The 15,932-nt window shown below is 53.3% G+C and overlaps 3 protein-coding genes across 3 annotated transcripts in view; all 3 read left to right on the top strand.

Moving 5' to 3' along the window:
- The window catches only part of LOC122373097 (PAS domain-containing serine/threonine-protein kinase-like), a 28,805-nt gene extending 21,676 nt beyond the window's left edge, over nt 1-7,129 (top strand). The window contains exons 18-20 of the mRNA XM_043350858.1: nt 2,233-2,370; nt 2,695-2,859; nt 6,403-7,129. Of these exons, the coding sequence (XP_043206793.1) occupies nt 2,233-2,370; nt 2,695-2,859; nt 6,403-6,479 (380 nt within the window). The 3' untranslated portion in view covers nt 6,480-7,129. The remainder of the gene's footprint in view (nt 1-2,232; nt 2,371-2,694; nt 2,860-6,402) is intronic.
- Nucleotides 7,130-8,467: 1,338 nt separating this feature from the next.
- LOC122373096 lies at nt 8,468-13,228 on the top strand. The gene is made up of 6 exons (XM_043350856.1): nt 8,468-8,716; nt 9,107-9,229; nt 9,838-9,961; nt 12,158-12,331; nt 12,703-12,796; nt 13,138-13,228. The coding sequence occupies exons 1-6, from the start codon at nt 8,558-8,560 to the stop codon at nt 13,142-13,144; spliced, it is 681 nt and encodes a 226-aa protein (XP_043206791.1). The 5' UTR covers nt 8,468-8,557; the 3' UTR covers nt 13,145-13,228.
- A 297-nt stretch (nt 13,229-13,525) lies between these two features.
- LOC122373091 lies at nt 13,526-15,872 on the top strand. The gene is made up of 5 exons (XM_043350849.1): nt 13,526-13,651; nt 14,434-14,446; nt 14,528-14,763; nt 14,994-15,282; nt 15,865-15,872. Exons 1-5 carry the CDS (start codon nt 13,526-13,528, stop codon nt 15,870-15,872), a joined length of 672 nt encoding a protein of 223 aa, XP_043206784.1.
- The last annotated feature ends 60 nt before the right edge of the window (nt 15,873-15,932 follow it).

The following is a 15,932-nucleotide window of genomic DNA, read 5'->3' as shown; positions in this document are numbered from 1 at the left end:
TTATTCGTCTTTTCGCCCCCATTGTTCAGCGTCACGCCCCTGTCCGAACTGTGAAGCTGCGCAACCCCTCCGCTCCCCCCATCTCGGACGACACGCGTCAGCTTCTGGCTGACCGCGCCCGAGCGCTGCGCCTGTGGGGTCGCGGGTCTGATAGATACCGGGAGGCGAACCGTTTGGCCCGCGCTGCCTTCAGAGCGGACAAGCGGCGCCATATCGGACACCGCGTGTCTCAGCAGGGACGTGGGTCTGTCTGGCGCTGCGCGGCTGACATCTTGGGCAGTAAAAAGACAGCGTGCACGATACCACCTACCATCTCCGCCGAACAGATGAACGAATTTTTTGTCCATGTCGGCCCACGCGTTGCCGCCGAGCTCGCCGCGCAGGGTCCGCCCCCCTCACTTCCCCCGCGACTGCCCAGGGTGGGAGCCTGCGCCTTCCGGCTACATCCGATCACGCTCAGCACCCTACATGCCATCATCAGCTCCATGAGCAACTCCCCGTCCCGCGGATCTGACGGACTTTGCATTCGGACCATCAAGCTATCCTTCAACGCCATCAGTCACGTCCTCCTCCATATCGTCAACCTCTCCCTCATCTCCAATATCTTCCCGGAATCCTGGAAGCATTCCCTCGTCCATCCCATCCACAAGTCCGGTGATCCTGCCGATCCTTCCAACTACCGTCCTATTTCTATCATCCCAGTCCTTGCCAAAATAGTGGAGCGGGCAGTTCAGCGCCAACTCTACTACTACCTTTCCTCCAACCATCTCCTCTCCCCAACCCAACATGGCTTCCGTCCGCAGCACTCTACCGAGACCGCCCTCACGTGCGTCACCGACAGCATCCTGTCTGCTACAGATTCTGGCCTTCTCTCCATTCTTTGTCTCATTGACCTTAGCAAGTGTTTCGATGTTATCAGTCATGCTAAATTGCTCGAAAAACTCCAGCTGCTGGGCGTCGACACATCCTGGTTTCAAAATTATCTCTCCGGTCATTCGCAGAGTGTAAGCCTCACTTCCTCTGATGGCCGCGTCAAAATCTCATCTCCTCTACCCATCAACCAGGGCGTTTTTCAAGGTTCTAGCCTCGGCCCTGTCCTCTTCTGTGCGTTTGCCAACGACCTGAGCTTGTACGTCTCCGATGGACTGGTTATCCAGTACGCCGATGACACCCAGGTCTTGGTTTCCGGCCCTAAATCTGCTCTTCCAGCGCTTGCATCGCGCATGGAAAGCACCCTTTCCTCTCTTGGCAACTACTTCCTTGCGAACGGCTTAAAGGTTAACGTAAACAAATTCGAGCTCATCACTTTTGGTTCTAGACAAAATTTGCGCAACCTCCCGACGATTAAAATCAGATACCAGGACACGTGCCTGACGCCCAGCACTGAGGTCAAAAATCTTGGTGTGGTCTTCGACCAGCACCTTTCATGGGACGCGCATGTGAGGGCTGTCTCGCGTAGATGCTGCGGCATCCTCGCAACACTATCCCACCTCCGCCACTTCCTTCCTCCTGACACCCTTCCCGAGATAGTCACCGCCCTGGCCGTCTCGCACATCCGCTATTGCCTCTCTGTTTACGGCAGCGGCAGCGCTGGCAACCTCGCAACCATCCAGAAGCTGCTCAACTTTGCGGCTCGCGTGATCGCGGGAAAACGAAAGTTTGACCGCGTGTCAGCTGTGCGAGACAGGCTGGGGTGGCTCGACTCGTCTCAACTCTTCCAATACCAATCCCTCTGCCTCCTTGACAAAGTCCTCTCCTCTAGCCAGCCCGAATGCATCGCCCGTCAGGTCTGCCTCAACCGGGACCATCATGGCCATGTCCGGCACACCAGACAGGACGATCTCCTGCACGTGCCACCCATCCGTTCGGAGGCGGGCCGGCGACGGTTTGTATACCGCTCTCCCCACCTCATGAACGATCTGCCCATGTCGGTGCGGAACCAGCGAGGTCCGCGGTTCAGGCGAGCCCTGAAGGCCCACCTACTCTCGAGACGAGACACGTGATGAACGCGTTTTTAATCATGATGCCGTGCAGGTGATGTTTTTTATCCTGAGCTATATGTATATTTTAGGTTGTGTAACATCGTGAGTGTGTATTTTACCCTGCATGTTATGATCCGATTTTATTGACGTGAAGGCCATAATAGCCACTTGTCTTGTGGATGGCTCTTTAATAAACTACTACTCCCCGCGTCCTAACTAACCACTGACGGCGCGCTCGGTCGGTTTCCAGACCTGGCGCACCTGCTCACCGGCCTGCTGGACAAGAGTCCCGACACTCGGCTGCGGCTGGAGGAGGCGTCCCGCCACCCGTGGACTGTGCAGCCCATCGACTTGGCCGACTACAAGTTCGAGGAGGTGGTCACCTGCTGTGAGTTCGATTCTGACATGTGGTTCGCGGTGTTTGTGCGTTCTGGCGATGCAGAGAAGTGACGTGGCTTGGTGGGGTTGTCCGGTTGATGGCTGGTCTGAACTTTCTGATCGTATGTGTTTTGTACCTTAGTTACTCTCCTGAATTACTAGCACGATGGACATTAGTCCAAGTGTGAACACAACTATCCAATATAGGCTCGTTCTTGAAAACTCTTTCTGTCTGGTTGTCGGGAGTTGAAGCCATCTGGTAGTTTGTGGCGATGCTGATCTGTGTCCTGTGTTTCCATCCGCTGATACCTGTGTGTCCGCCCGGTCGTCACAGCTCCTCTGGAGGTCAGTCCGCCCCGGTACCTGTCGACGGCCGGCCTGGACGGCGACCAGCGCAGCAGCGGGGCACTCTCCTTCTCATCGCTGACACACAGCACGCCGCTGGCCAAACACGGCCGCTCCAGCCGGGAGAGGCGAGAGGCGGCTACGCGGAATAGAGGTGAGAGAGGGGAGGAACGGGTGATACAGGAGACGAGAAAGAGTGAGGTGCGGGGCATGACAGAGAGGAGGAAGGGACGGGGATGGGTGTGACGGGAGGAGCCGGGACGGAAATGAGGCAGGTATTGGGACGGGACAGGGGAAGGCAGAGGGACTGGACAGAGGTGAGATGCGAGGTGGAGGAAAGATAATGAGAGTCGGAATTGGAACGGGGATGGGATGAGCCATGGAATGAAAGTGAGGCCAGTACAGGGTCACGGCGAAGAACTGGATGGGACGGTGGTGAGGTAAATGGACGGGATGGAACAATAGAAATAAGATAGGGTTACCCGCGTGCTCCGCAACGCGAAGAAGGGTTATTTGTGACCCGCGGGCATTGGTTTGTTCTGTGTCGATTTGGTTGGTATCCATTTCGTTCGATTGCTTTTTGACGGCCAAGCATTTTGTAATAAAACAAAAAAGATACATCGCATCGAGGTGCCCGTGTCGTATTATCATGCGTTACACTTAAGAATGATTCGAAAACTGGCGTGAAGTCTTTTGAGGGCCATCGATGAATTTCGCTAAAAATGACAATGTAATGGTTTGGAACATTTACATTTTTAAGAGTATTGTTGCTCATCATGCAAAAATAAAGACTGAACCTTGGACAGAATTGAATGCTCTTTCCAACGGTGCCATTTTTAATTGCCAGATATATCAGATCATTGAGCAAAACCTGTGTGATTAATAAAGTGGCACAAAATAGACAAACACCATTTTCTCCCGTGATTTGTACCACCTTGATTTGGATCAATCAGCTTTTCACAATTTTCCCATGAGAGGCGGTACATTTCTCTTGCCAACAGGCGCTGTTCCAACTCGCTCCGTTTAATGGTCACCTAAAAATAAAATCAACTCCAAAATCCGTCAAAAACCGCAATTTTTCAACCAAAGTACCCTCACGGGTGCACGTGGCACTTGCCATCCCCTGCACCGCATATCATTCGATAGCCTGTTCAATTATCTACACAATGCTGTTTTCCCCGTGCCGATCCGGCCCACGGTTACCGAGATATTGCACGGGGATCGGACCCGTGTCGGGCAAATTTAGCCATTTTCGCCCGATTTTGCAAGCCGATTTATACATGTAAAGTCTATGACGCGAATTTGCACTTTTTTAGCACGTGCCACGCGCTCCCTACCAATCCCATCGAGCTGAGACCCCTCAAAGGCACGTCGCGCATCCTTGATCTATAAGTTGTGCAAATTTCACCGGGCTAGGTGCAACGGTCTGGCCTGTAGTCCACGCAAAGCACGACCAAGTCGGGACCTCGGTAACGGACAGACGCACCCTCCTCAAATAGTAATATAGATGTGAATTACCAGTAGTTATTTCTTATTGCGAGTTGCGACCGTCGTTGCAAACACTTTTTGAAGCGTGTACCAAGTGGTGTTTTATCCTTCAGTTCTCAATTAGTTTGGTTCTTTAGCATGACGCTCGCGTTTCATTGGTTGCAAGACTTGTATAACAAGGTAAGATTGCAAAGTCGGAATATTCGAACTCGAATTTGACCGCGATTCTTGGTTTGATGTTATTTCCTTCATATTTTGGCTACTGTTGTTTGCGTTTTTTATGTGTTGTTATTTGTAGCATTTGTATTTTGTATACAAATTTAGTGATTGATTAAGTTTCCGCCAACTGAATTCATTTTGACATAAAGCATAGGTTATTTGAGGGGCGGAAGGTATTCGTTTTTGTGTGTGTGTGTGTGTTTTTTTTTTTTTTTGTTAATGGTTCTTTACTTTTCTGGATGCGTATATAAAACTGCATCCTTGTTATTGGATCCTGAATAATATTTAGACGTGTTAGCCTACATAATTTGTAATAATATAGACGATCTCTAATCATTTAAGGCTTATCAAAATACAAACGAATGCAAAGCACGCAGCCTTTTTAATGAAACGCGGAACGTTAAAAATCTTCGCTGATGCAACTCAGCTGTACCTTACTATGTTTATTTACACCTTCATAGTAACTTGATCCTAGCATGGGTGACATACTTGTTCCTACAACCTGTCCCGATAATGCGCACAGTCGGAAACTGCTGCGGTGCAACACCGTCATTTTCCGTTTGCTCTAAATTCCTGAGATTGTCTTCTACCCTACAATGGTAAGGGGTTTGAGGTGGGAATCCATCGGGTGATCCACCTCTCGACTGTAGCTCGATTTGACTAAAGTATGATATGTTTCTAAGTTATGCAATAGCCAATAAGCTAGTTGCTGGTGTTGCAACCCAGGGCTGATACTGTCAGAACTCAGAATTAAGGTGCCCTGAAATTGAGCTAGCTGATTCACAATCTCCACATAATCAGACTTGTACCGTTCTTTCAAGTAGGCGTCCGAATTCACCAGGGTTTTTTGCAATTTCAATAGCTTTTGCCATCTTTTTATCTACATTGATAATTGATACAGCTCACGTTCTTCTTCGATTGAAACAAAGCCGATTTATAGGTAAGCTATATTGTTCTTTTGAGTTCAGCATCAGCGATACGGTCTTGCGTCAGAACCATCTTATCTAGCAAAGTACGGTGCGGGAGGCCTTGGCGCCCCTCCCCCACCCCCTCCTCCGGCAAGACTCGACTATCTACCGGTCCTAAGAGAGCCGACTTGACGGAGGGTCGTATGCGCCTCTCAGTGGAAAATGCGTTAGAAAGCAATCTTAACTGGCAACCCGTGCACTCGGAATAGGATGTGGCTAGCCCGGTGCATGTGTAGATTCGACGTGGCGCCGCACATCAACAATCCGTTTTTCGCATACCATGATTTCTATCAAATGAGCTGTCAAAAACAAACTAGCTCGTTATCTGTCTTGGTGGTTATGAACTCCTGTTTTTTTTTTGCGTTTTTTTTTTTCTCCTTCAAAAAGTGAGAACAGCGATGCGTCGTGGCTTTTGGCAAAAAGCGTATCGAATATGTTTTCGCAGCAGGGTGTAAGAGGCAGTTCGTAGCAGGTCACCCAAGCTCAGGTAGTTACTTGTATGAATTAGGATTACTGTGGATAATTGGTATTGCCACCAGTAGAGCCGGTAAACACACATTGTGGATGCAGTCCTCGCTGAGGTTGTTTTTCACTGTGCAATGTGGAGTTCAGGGATGAGTTCAGACCGGGCCCGCCAGCGGTGTGTTATTGAATTGACCTTTTGAAATGATAAGATAGCTCAGTTCCTGGCAATACATGTATGCTTGAACTTGCTACTGAACTGAAAATGGTAGTAAAAGGGATAATTACTGGACTGATTGGGATCCTGTTACCGGACTGGCACTTTGAACTGTTGGAAAGCCAACCTACCGGACACAGGAAAGACATTGTGGGACAGTGTTGGATTGGGCCGTGTTACTAGACTCTGTTGAACTGTTCTAATTGAACAGCTTCCACTGGCTGCGACTGTATAGGACTGTGTGTGCCTGTTTGTCGGACTCTGTGTGTGTTTGTTAGCGTCTGACTGACTGTGTCGGTCTGTCTGTCTGTGTCTGATTATCTGTCTGTCTGTGCGCTCCCAGTTCGGTCGGACGAGACGGCGCTCGGCTGCGCGGCCGCCAACGGCCAGGACCCGCTGCACCAGTCGCTGCACCAGTAGTGCCCCGCCCCGCCCGTCTGAACTGAGTGCCGCCGGCCCAGCCGGCCTGTCCTCTGAGCTGCCCGCCACTCAGTGCTCTGCTCCCGTGGTGCGGCTCGTACAGCGCCGTGCGCTCTACGTGAACTGGGTTCAATGGAGTCCGTCAGTTCGGTGAGCCCCCGGCAGAGTGTCGTGGTCAGCCTCTGCTGGCTAACCAGTAGTGACACCCACCGTCGGATCGTGTCCGCCTCCGCCCAAGTGAAGACTAGCCCAGACCAGAATACTCTAGCCCAGTGTCGAGTCCCGGCAGCAGCCCGGACTCGCGTGCTGCCTCTGACTGCCTGTGTGTGCGTGTGTGTGTGGCTCCGCTGGCTCGGCAGCGGGGCCAGCTGGCTGTGAAGGGAATACCGGTGGTTAGCGACATATCAGCCTCTCACCCACATCACTCACATCACCGCCACCGTCACCGGAGCCCATCACGCGTCACTTTGTGCCACGTCAGCTGACGGCGCGGCCGCAGCGAACGTAACTCGTCATCGGTTCTCAGCCCTAACGGGCCGGCCAGTCAGCCCTGTAGCGTTGAAGTGTATGCGACTTTGTGTGTATGCGCGACGCGATTTTGTGTCAGTTATTTTACCACGTATTTTAATAAACAAACGTGCTCGTATCAAGTCTTGTTTTGGCAAATGGCTTTGTGGTCGACGCTCCGGTAAACTCTAATTTCAGTTCGTGTTTCGTCTGGTCCAGAAAATGTCTGACACATTACTATACACACTGTAGCGTTGTTCTCTAGGCTAGCTGCTCTGGTCTTCTTGACCAACGTGGAGTACTTCCATCATTACTCTGTGGTCTGCCGGATCGGGTGGCCCCTCCGATGCGTGTTTGGTAGTGTCGGTCCCACCACTATCAGCAGTCCGCTGCGCTTATCACGTCAATAGATCTGACAAAAAGTCCGCCGATAGAGACCGTCCCTGGCGGTGGGACCACGGTGGGCGATGGGAGGAGATAACTCAGCGGACAATACCTACCACCTCAGATAAGGCCGTATGTCCCGTGGCATGGAGTGCGACTCTGGTGTTACGAAATGCGTGACAGACGTATATCGCACACATGACCCGGAATGCACGGAATGTAACATCAACTGTTTTTGTCAATTTAGTGATAATGATCCTGGTTTCTGACAGAATGTCGGAAACCTTCACAAAAAAACGTAACAGCGGCAGGTCTGTCAGACAGACATGACCTGTCCCACCCAGACCTCCCGCTCCCTCCGCTTCGAACAAGGTGTCCGAGGTATCCCAAACGGGCCGGCCCGGCCAAGGCTATCGGCGACTCGAAGTCGAGACCGTGACGGCGCAGCTTTGACCTGTCGGCTGAGCTCGTGACACGGATGGACAATCTAATCGGCGGCGTGTGGCGCAGAGAGGGTCCATCGCGGTCAGGGTCCGTGCCCGCCAGCGGCGCCGCCAGACGACAAATGATGGGAGGGATGCGCGAGGGAATTACTGCGTACATTTGGTCATTCAAATAGCACAAACTACAACATTGATAAGTTTTGAATTGGAGCTCCTATGACAGACGAAGCTGGAAATGACGTTTGATCTGCTGGATGTGCCGAAAAGTTCATATTTAGGAGGCTGGAACGTCAGAAACACGGAATGTTGTTTGTGCTCGGGTCAGACAAGGTCTTAATAACCATTTATTGAAGTAAATCGGCCGGGAAAATGAGCACGATCAAGGAGGATTTCACACGCACTGGACATTCAACTGGAGAAATTTTGAAGAAAGGTGACAGGCCTGTCATAAACGTAGGCACGAGTGTCATACGAAGCGCATTGACCGAACGCTCTCAGTGGATCAGGTTTCGTATGAGCACCGCCGGCGGCACCTCTGCCGTCGGTTTATCCGCCGTGCGCCGTCGCGATCCCCCGCCCCCGGCCGCCGTAGCCGCCCCTGCCCGCCCTATCTGTCGGCCCGCGGTGCGCCGGCGGCGGCCGACCCAGCCGTCATTAGCGCGTCGGGACCGGCGGTCGTCTGTTGGTCCGGTCTGCCCGTGACCGTCGTCTGTTCTGTCCGTTCGACCCGCCCGTGGTCTCAGCATGCGCGCCGCGGCGCTCGCCTGCTGCCTGCTGGCGTCCCTGGCCGCTGTGGCGCTGGGCGCTGCCGTGCCTGCCTGGAGCGACTCTGTGCAGCACGAGTATGACCAGCTGGTGGCCGAGGCCGGTCGGGAACGCTGGCAGAGGCAGCACGGCGCACAGGTGAGAATCCGGGCGGCCTGTCCCGGCCAGTGAAAGAACACCGCTCTCACAGGCAGTGCCGCATGATTTACAGTTTTACAAGGCTAGACGTGCTCTGCTCTAACAGCAAGCGTGTATTTATATTGCTAAAACATAATCATTGCGTATTGTTACTACTTATCATGATGACATTGTCGTAGTTAGTAAGGAATAAACAAAATGGAACGAACGTCCAGATGAAACCGTGGTGCCCGTTTTGGGCTATCGGTATTTCTTATATCTCTGAACCCTGCATTTGGTGTCATTCATCATTCAGTCCATCACCTCCAGTCCTTCGGGCGTTAAACCCCTCCCAGTTGACTCGGTGACAGTCCTCTGACCCCCTGTGACCCCTACTCCGCCCGGTCACAGCCGGGAGAGGCCGAGCTGCGTCTGGCCACGCTGTCGGCGGCGTTGCTGACCCGACTGAAGGAGCAGCCCCACAACTGGGAGACGGTCCAGAGGCGACTGCAGCTGCAGCGTAACGCCGCCACGGTGAGGGAATGCACGCAGACACGCACACACGTACGCACATGTGTGCTTGATACGGTAACCGAACGGCCTTCGGTCTACTGCACATTTGCAACAAGTCTTCACCTGTCAAAACATATTGCATTTTGTCGTGGGCTACTCAGTCGCCTTGCTGCAGCCAATTCACATCGCGGCACATGCTAGAAGAAGCGCGCTCTCATTCTTGGTTGGTTTTGCACGAATCGCCGGTCGCTGTGATTAGTGGTTTGGTGTAGAGGGTGACGGATGCAGTGTGATAGCGCCGCGGATGTTGTTGCTGGCTTTCTTGTTTAGATCAGGTGACCTTACTTGGCCCACCGTCCCCTCGATTAACTAGCCATCGGTACGTTGCATTTTACCTTTGTCTAGCCCTGTGTCGACCAGTAGCGGTGTCGCTAGTGCTGATTCGGTTGTGTGACCCGACCGTTGGCCATTGTTCCGTGTGACCACTGTGGCCTGTGTCAGTGTACCGAGTACCGAGTACTGAGTCGGCTACATGACCCGGCCGGCAGCCAGTGAATTGTATTTGACCGCTGTTTTGGCCGGTTGCGATCTTCCAATTGTTGAGACGGCTCTGTGTACCCGGCCGTCAGATGAACCTGGGCAAGGTGGAGCTGGACGGTATGCTGAGTGTGGACGGTGAGCTGCGCCAACAGAAGGTCTACGACGCCCTGCGGGAGTACCTGACGGCCCAGGGCGCCATGGCCACTGCTCTCGGTGAGTAGATCCTCCGACTCGGAGTGTTTGTGTTACCACTGTGCCGTGTTACTGAACTAATCGACCTCAATCCCTCAGTCGATTCAAACTCACGTGCACGCGGGCAGAAGCTCTGGCTGTTGTAATAACGAGCCAATGTTCTGCCCTTTAAAGCGAATCTATGCTTTGCGCTTAGTGGTACGCCTGGGTTTCGTTTTCGGCAATCGGTGGTTTTAGTCCTTGGCGTTGTTAAGATATGGTTTTATGTCCAAGTCACCTTATCTGATCAACTTTTAGCTCATCCTCAGTATTTCCCTTTGGCATTATATGATATCTAATCGGTGAAGTTTCCCTCCCCGTCCTCCTGGGGGGGGGGGGGTATCTTTAGTGGGGGTCCCGTGACAGCAGTGACGCACTTGTACCGCGCGCCGGGCCGGGACGGGACGGCCGCCTCTTGTGTTCCACTGATACATTATCGGGACGCCTCTGAGTGGGCAGATACCGGTACCGGCAGACAGGGACACGGTGGGACCGCCTGACCGAGGAGATAGGGGCGCAGGAACACCTGACTTGGGAGGCAAGGAGACAAACCACCTGACCTGGAGAGACAGGGGGAGACAAACCACCTGACATGTGACACAGGGGAGACAAACACTACCTGACCTGGAAGATATGGGACACAGGACCGCCTGACCTGAGAAGGAGGGGAGACAAAATAACCTGACCTGGGAGGCAGGGAAACAAACCATCTGACCTGGAAGGAAGGGGCACAGGAGCACCTTACCGGGCTGAGGGAAGACAAAACCACCTGATCTGGGGAGACAGAGGAGACCAGATTACCTGACCTGAGGTTCGGGGAGACAATAGCACCTGATCTGGGAGACAGGGGAGACAAAACGACCTGACCTGGAAGACAGGGGAGAAGGAGAAAGAACAGAGGCAGACAAGAGTACCTGGCCCGGCTGAGGGGAGATAATACCTGACCTGGAGACGGAAGACTAGACCCCTGGCCGGGCTCAGGGGACACGTTCTGCTCTGGTCTACAGGGCAGGCGTCACTGACCTGCCCCACAGGATAAACGAGACAGCTGGTCTAGGAATACGGGTTTAAACATGCACTTGACTCTGGAACATGGGCTTCGAGCCTGTGAAGTACGCTACACTGAGCGCCTAGCCACATGAAGGATAGCGTACGCTTGTGGTTGAATGTTTGACTTTGTGTCACGGTACATACTCGATAGGTCGCACTTCACTCATTGTAATGTATGTCTGGGGTATTTAAGTAGGAAAATGCGGAACTACATAGCTCTGGAACCCTGGTCTTTTACTTAGGAAGCTAGCTACATTGCCATCATTCTACTGTAAATCATGTTTTCACTTTTCTGCGGAGATAGACATACTCTTCGAGTGTAATGCCTTCCCTGTGCCGGGGAGGTAATGCCCCTTTTTTCATCCAGATAAAAAGTCGTTTGATGTCCTTGAAGCAGTAAATTTTACGAACAAATAACCTTGCTATCTGGGTGCAAACTTGATCTGTGGTATCAAGTGCTTGAGCGTTGCGTTCCATTTACTGATCGTCGGGCTGTATTTCAAACCACTCAGCTCAAGTGAAGTGCTCGCTATCTTCACCTCATATGAGGACATTGATGCATTGCACAACGGATGCGGTTTTGATAGTGTCAGCCCAAATCAACGATTGCGTTGACGGCATAAGTGATTGCATCCTATCAGATTGAGAAAACCTAACCACAGCTCTTTTCTGTGACCACTTCATCCGAACTAAGGTTAACCTGTTTCAGCATATTTCTTTTTAACTTTCCGTCGCTCTTGCTTACCACGTTTGCGGCTCAGATGTCAAATCATGTCTAGTGCTGACTCGCTCCCGTAGGTAAGAATCCTTGCCTGGACTGACCTGTCCCACAGGCACATGGTCCCCAACCAGTGCAGGTATGACCCCTGCTTTTGTTTTCTGAGCTATGTTGACTGTTCATGCGGGTATGAACTTGGCCTCCCAGCTGTGGTGAAATTGTGTTGGTAGTAGCTCTCTGACCCGGTCCGCCGTTCCCTTAGGTATGGAGTCGGCCTCCCTCTATGGTGAGATTGTGTAGCCTGTGCCCTAACCGGGCTGCATGTTCCACAGGTATGGAGTCGGCCTCCCAGCTGCGGTGAGGTTATGCAGATGAGGTTATGTTCTCTGACCCAATAGCCGTTCCCGTAGGTATGGAGTCGGCCTCCCAGCTGTGGTGGGCGCCGTTCACCACCGGCTCGGGTGAGGCCCGCTCGGAGCTGCAGACCCTGTGGTCGCGCACGGCGCCGCTGGTCTCTGGTCTGCTGGAGCACCTCCGCAGCCTGCCGGCGCCGGCCGGTGGCTCCGTCACCGACCTCGTGTACGGTACGTGCCGTCCCGCTCACCAGTCCTGCCGAGTGGTGTTAGTAATGCCGTCGGGTAATGTCCAAAACGATGCCGCTGTTTATAAAATTGTGGTACACAACTAAAAGGTGTCGTTTGAAGGCCATCACATCTATGACGCTTAGACACCAACATAGCTATTCACCCGTCGCTAAAGAATGTATGTACATAGCTATTCAAAGATCACCCGTCTCTCGCGAAGTTCGCGGTGTTCACCCGTCTTTCTCGGAGTTAACCCGTCTTTCTCAAAGTTCTATTAGCTATCTCGTTCATCTGACTCCTCGGAATGTATCATTTTTCTGAGCTCACCCGTCTTCCCTCGGATTAACCTGTCTCTCTATCTCCGTCGGCAGCGTGCGCGGCTCGTGACGATTGTGCCGAGCTGGTGAAGCTGGCGCTGCCCTACCCGACGTGGCTAACGTGGTATCCGACCTCCTGCGGGAAAAGGTGAGAGCGACCAACAAACACCGGCCGGGCTCGACTCCTCTACATGTTCAGAACGATCGGGGCGCCTAATGACCCGTAGTTGACGCGAACCTGAGTGTATTGCTTGCACGCTGACTTGCCCCCGGTTATGCGCCATCTATCACGCTGCTGGGCCGGCAGGCTGCTGGATTGGCTCTCTGTACCGTCCAGCGCCGACCCTTTTCTGTCTGTGATCTCCGGCTTTAAATAGGTGATCTCCCAGTGTCTGTATTCCATTATTGACCTGTAATCTCCGACTTTTCTTTCGGCTAGTGACCTCCTGTGGTCCCGGCTCTGAGACCGACATCTGACCTCTCCGCCAGGAGCTGAGCACCGAGCAGCTGGCTCGGCTCTCGGAGCAGTTCCTCGGGCTGCTCGGTCTGCCGGCCGCCCCGGCCCGCTTCTGGCCAACTCTGAGTTCCGCGCCGCCGCCGCCGACTGCTCCAGCTATGTGGACGCCGACAGTGGGTGTAATGAACCGACACCGGAGGCCCGTGTTAGGCGAGAACGAGGTAGCTGCTGAATGGACCTTAATGTTGTGAATGTCTCGTGCTAGCAACTGTTTAGCAGGGTAGATTTTTGCTCAACAAATATAACAAACTTCGTCTACCTAACTTTAAAAAGTCTTATAGTAGGAAAATGGTGAAAAATCGTAACTTTTCGGTACCTATTGTTGATGCTCTGACCCTCCCTCCCTCTCGCTCACGCAGGATGCGTCTGTGCGCCGACACGAACGCGCAGGGCCTGCGCTCGGCGCTGTCCCTGATGACCTCTGCCGAGTACCTGCGGACGGCCGCCGCCGGCCAGCCGGCGCCCTTCCACACTGCACCGTTCCCCGTAGGTGGAGACCCCGAGAGCGCTCAGCGGTGCTCCTCTTCCCACTAGCATCGCTTTACGGTGCCTTGCCTCGAGGCTACTCAGTGGGTGGCTCACACCTGCGAATGCCGTGTCGGCTAGGACTGTATCACTATCACATGTCTCGTTAGCTTCCCTGCTGTTGTTTCTTAAATGGATCCGTAGATGTTCTTATTTGGTTATCGCTATTTCAACAATAAATGTTCGTCTACTGCGGCCCGCTCTCAAGCTTGCCAGGGTGTATCGCATTGGGTCTTGTACCATCTGGCATTGCTGTCATATATTGTTGCCGTACCTGCAGGACGTGGACTTTGACTTTGTTTGGTGTTCCCTCCTTGCAATTGGTTTCGTAACGCGGGGTTTGAGTAGAAGCGCATTGATAGTGTAAAGTATTTGTTTGTAGGGCTCTACAGCTGGAAAAAACAAGTTTTCGTTTCAATGCAGGTGTCCATTTTGTAGCAGATGCACCGTGCCCTTGTATAAATGTGTACCTACACACTGTATCGATGTTTTGCTGCAGTGTTTGCCTGTGATGTTAAGCTTCTTGTCAGCGTGGCCTTGCCGCAGTATATTCTGGATTGGCTGTTTGTACGTCTGTTGCGCAGTATCTAAGCGTCTAGCTGTGTGTTCCGTGCCTCAGTGTCATGTATGTCTGTCTGTACTGTGTGCCGAAGTGTCTGTCTGTGCGTCTGTACTGCAGTGTATGACTGTGTCTGTGTGTCCGTGCCGCAGTGTCTGACTGTGTCTGTGTGTCTGTGCTGCAGTATCTGAGTGTCTGTGTGTCTGTACCGCAGTGTCTGACTGTGTCTGTGTGTCTGTGCTGCAGTATCTGATTGTGTTCCTGTCCGGCGCCGGCAGGGTTCGAGCGCGCCGTGTCCGAGTGCGTCTCTCTGCTGGCGCTGCAGCCCTCCGTGGTGCAGCAGCTGCTGTACGGATACCGCTCCGACGAGGCCTCCTCCAAGGCCCGTCTGGCTGTGGTGAGCCTGTACCTGGCGCGCGGCGGCCGCTCGGCCGGTCAGGCCGACGCCCGCTGCCATGGCGACATCGGATGCCAGCAGGCCGCCAACGCCGTGATGGAGGCGGCTGTCACTCAGGTAAGCGGCAACGAGGCCGCCGGGCCATCTCGACCGCCTGCCACCCGGCCAATTCATATCCACTCACGTATCAACGCCACTCTTTATATTATTAACCTACACTTTCTTTCTTATAAACATGCAGCGTGAACTGGCACCGCTTTGCCATACCGTCCTTTGCTGTATGCCCCATGACTCCCAGTTGATTCTATATTCGTGGAGCCCTGACCGTTCTGACCTCTCTGCGACAGCTGCTGCCAATCAGCTACCACGCAGCCTCGCTGCGCTGGCTGGAGGCGCTCGAGGCGGCGCCGGCCACCGACGCTGACGCCACCTGGCGCACCGAGATGAGCTCTGCTCTCGGAGCGCCGGCCGCCGCCGCCACGCCCTCCCAGCTCGACAACACACTTCTACGACGCCGGACGCCACATCGCGCGCGTGCTGGCCGGCGTGGCTGGCTTCCAGTTGCATGCTGCCGCCTGCCCCGAGGGCACGCCCAGTGTCTGCCGGACGGCGCCGAGGCTGCCGGAGCTCTGATCAGTAGGGACGCCTCCAGAGGCGGCTGAATGTCAGTGGCGACTGGTGGCGCCGGTGGGTGTGGGCACGCAGGCATGTCGGGAGGATATGGCACATTGTTAGTTTGGCCGTGTGCTGGCCAGTATGTCCGGTGTCCACTGTGTCCTGTGTCTACTGAGCTGACTAGTGATGTCAATTACAGAACATCTGAATACCGATACCAAACGAAATCCCAACATGAACCGTAAGGAAATACCGATACCGAACCAACTTCATAACATGAGGAAATACCGACTTTTTACAAATTTCTCAGCCTTCTTATACATTAGTGAGGGCTCATAATACCAACAAATACCAAGTACATTAGGATTGAAATACCAAATGCCAAGTTGGTATCGGTTTGGTATCGGTATACCAAGAACTTGTTAATTGGTATCCGATTGACATCTCTAGAGCTGACCCTTGTATCATTGTCCGCGGATCTAACCTACCCGTGTTACCCCTGAGTAGACTCTTTTGTTCGATGCCCGCTGATGCGACGAGTATGCGGTGTTCGAGCTGACCCATATTGTTTCTGACGATCTGACCCCTTGCTCTGTCTTTCAGCCGAGTGATGGCGGCCGGTAGCTCTCTGCCCTGGGACCGCCTGCTTCAGAGACCACCGGACGGGCGCC

Source organism: Amphibalanus amphitrite, unplaced genomic scaffold (genome assembly GCF_019059575.1).
Source record: "Amphibalanus amphitrite isolate SeventyFive unplaced genomic scaffold, NRLGWU_Aamphi_draft 001442F_arrow, whole genome shotgun sequence".
NCBI lineage: Eukaryota > Metazoa > Arthropoda > Thecostraca > Balanomorpha > Balanidae > Amphibalanus > Amphibalanus amphitrite.
Note: the sequence above shows the minus strand (reverse complement) of the source record. Positions and strands in the feature narration are given on the sequence as shown.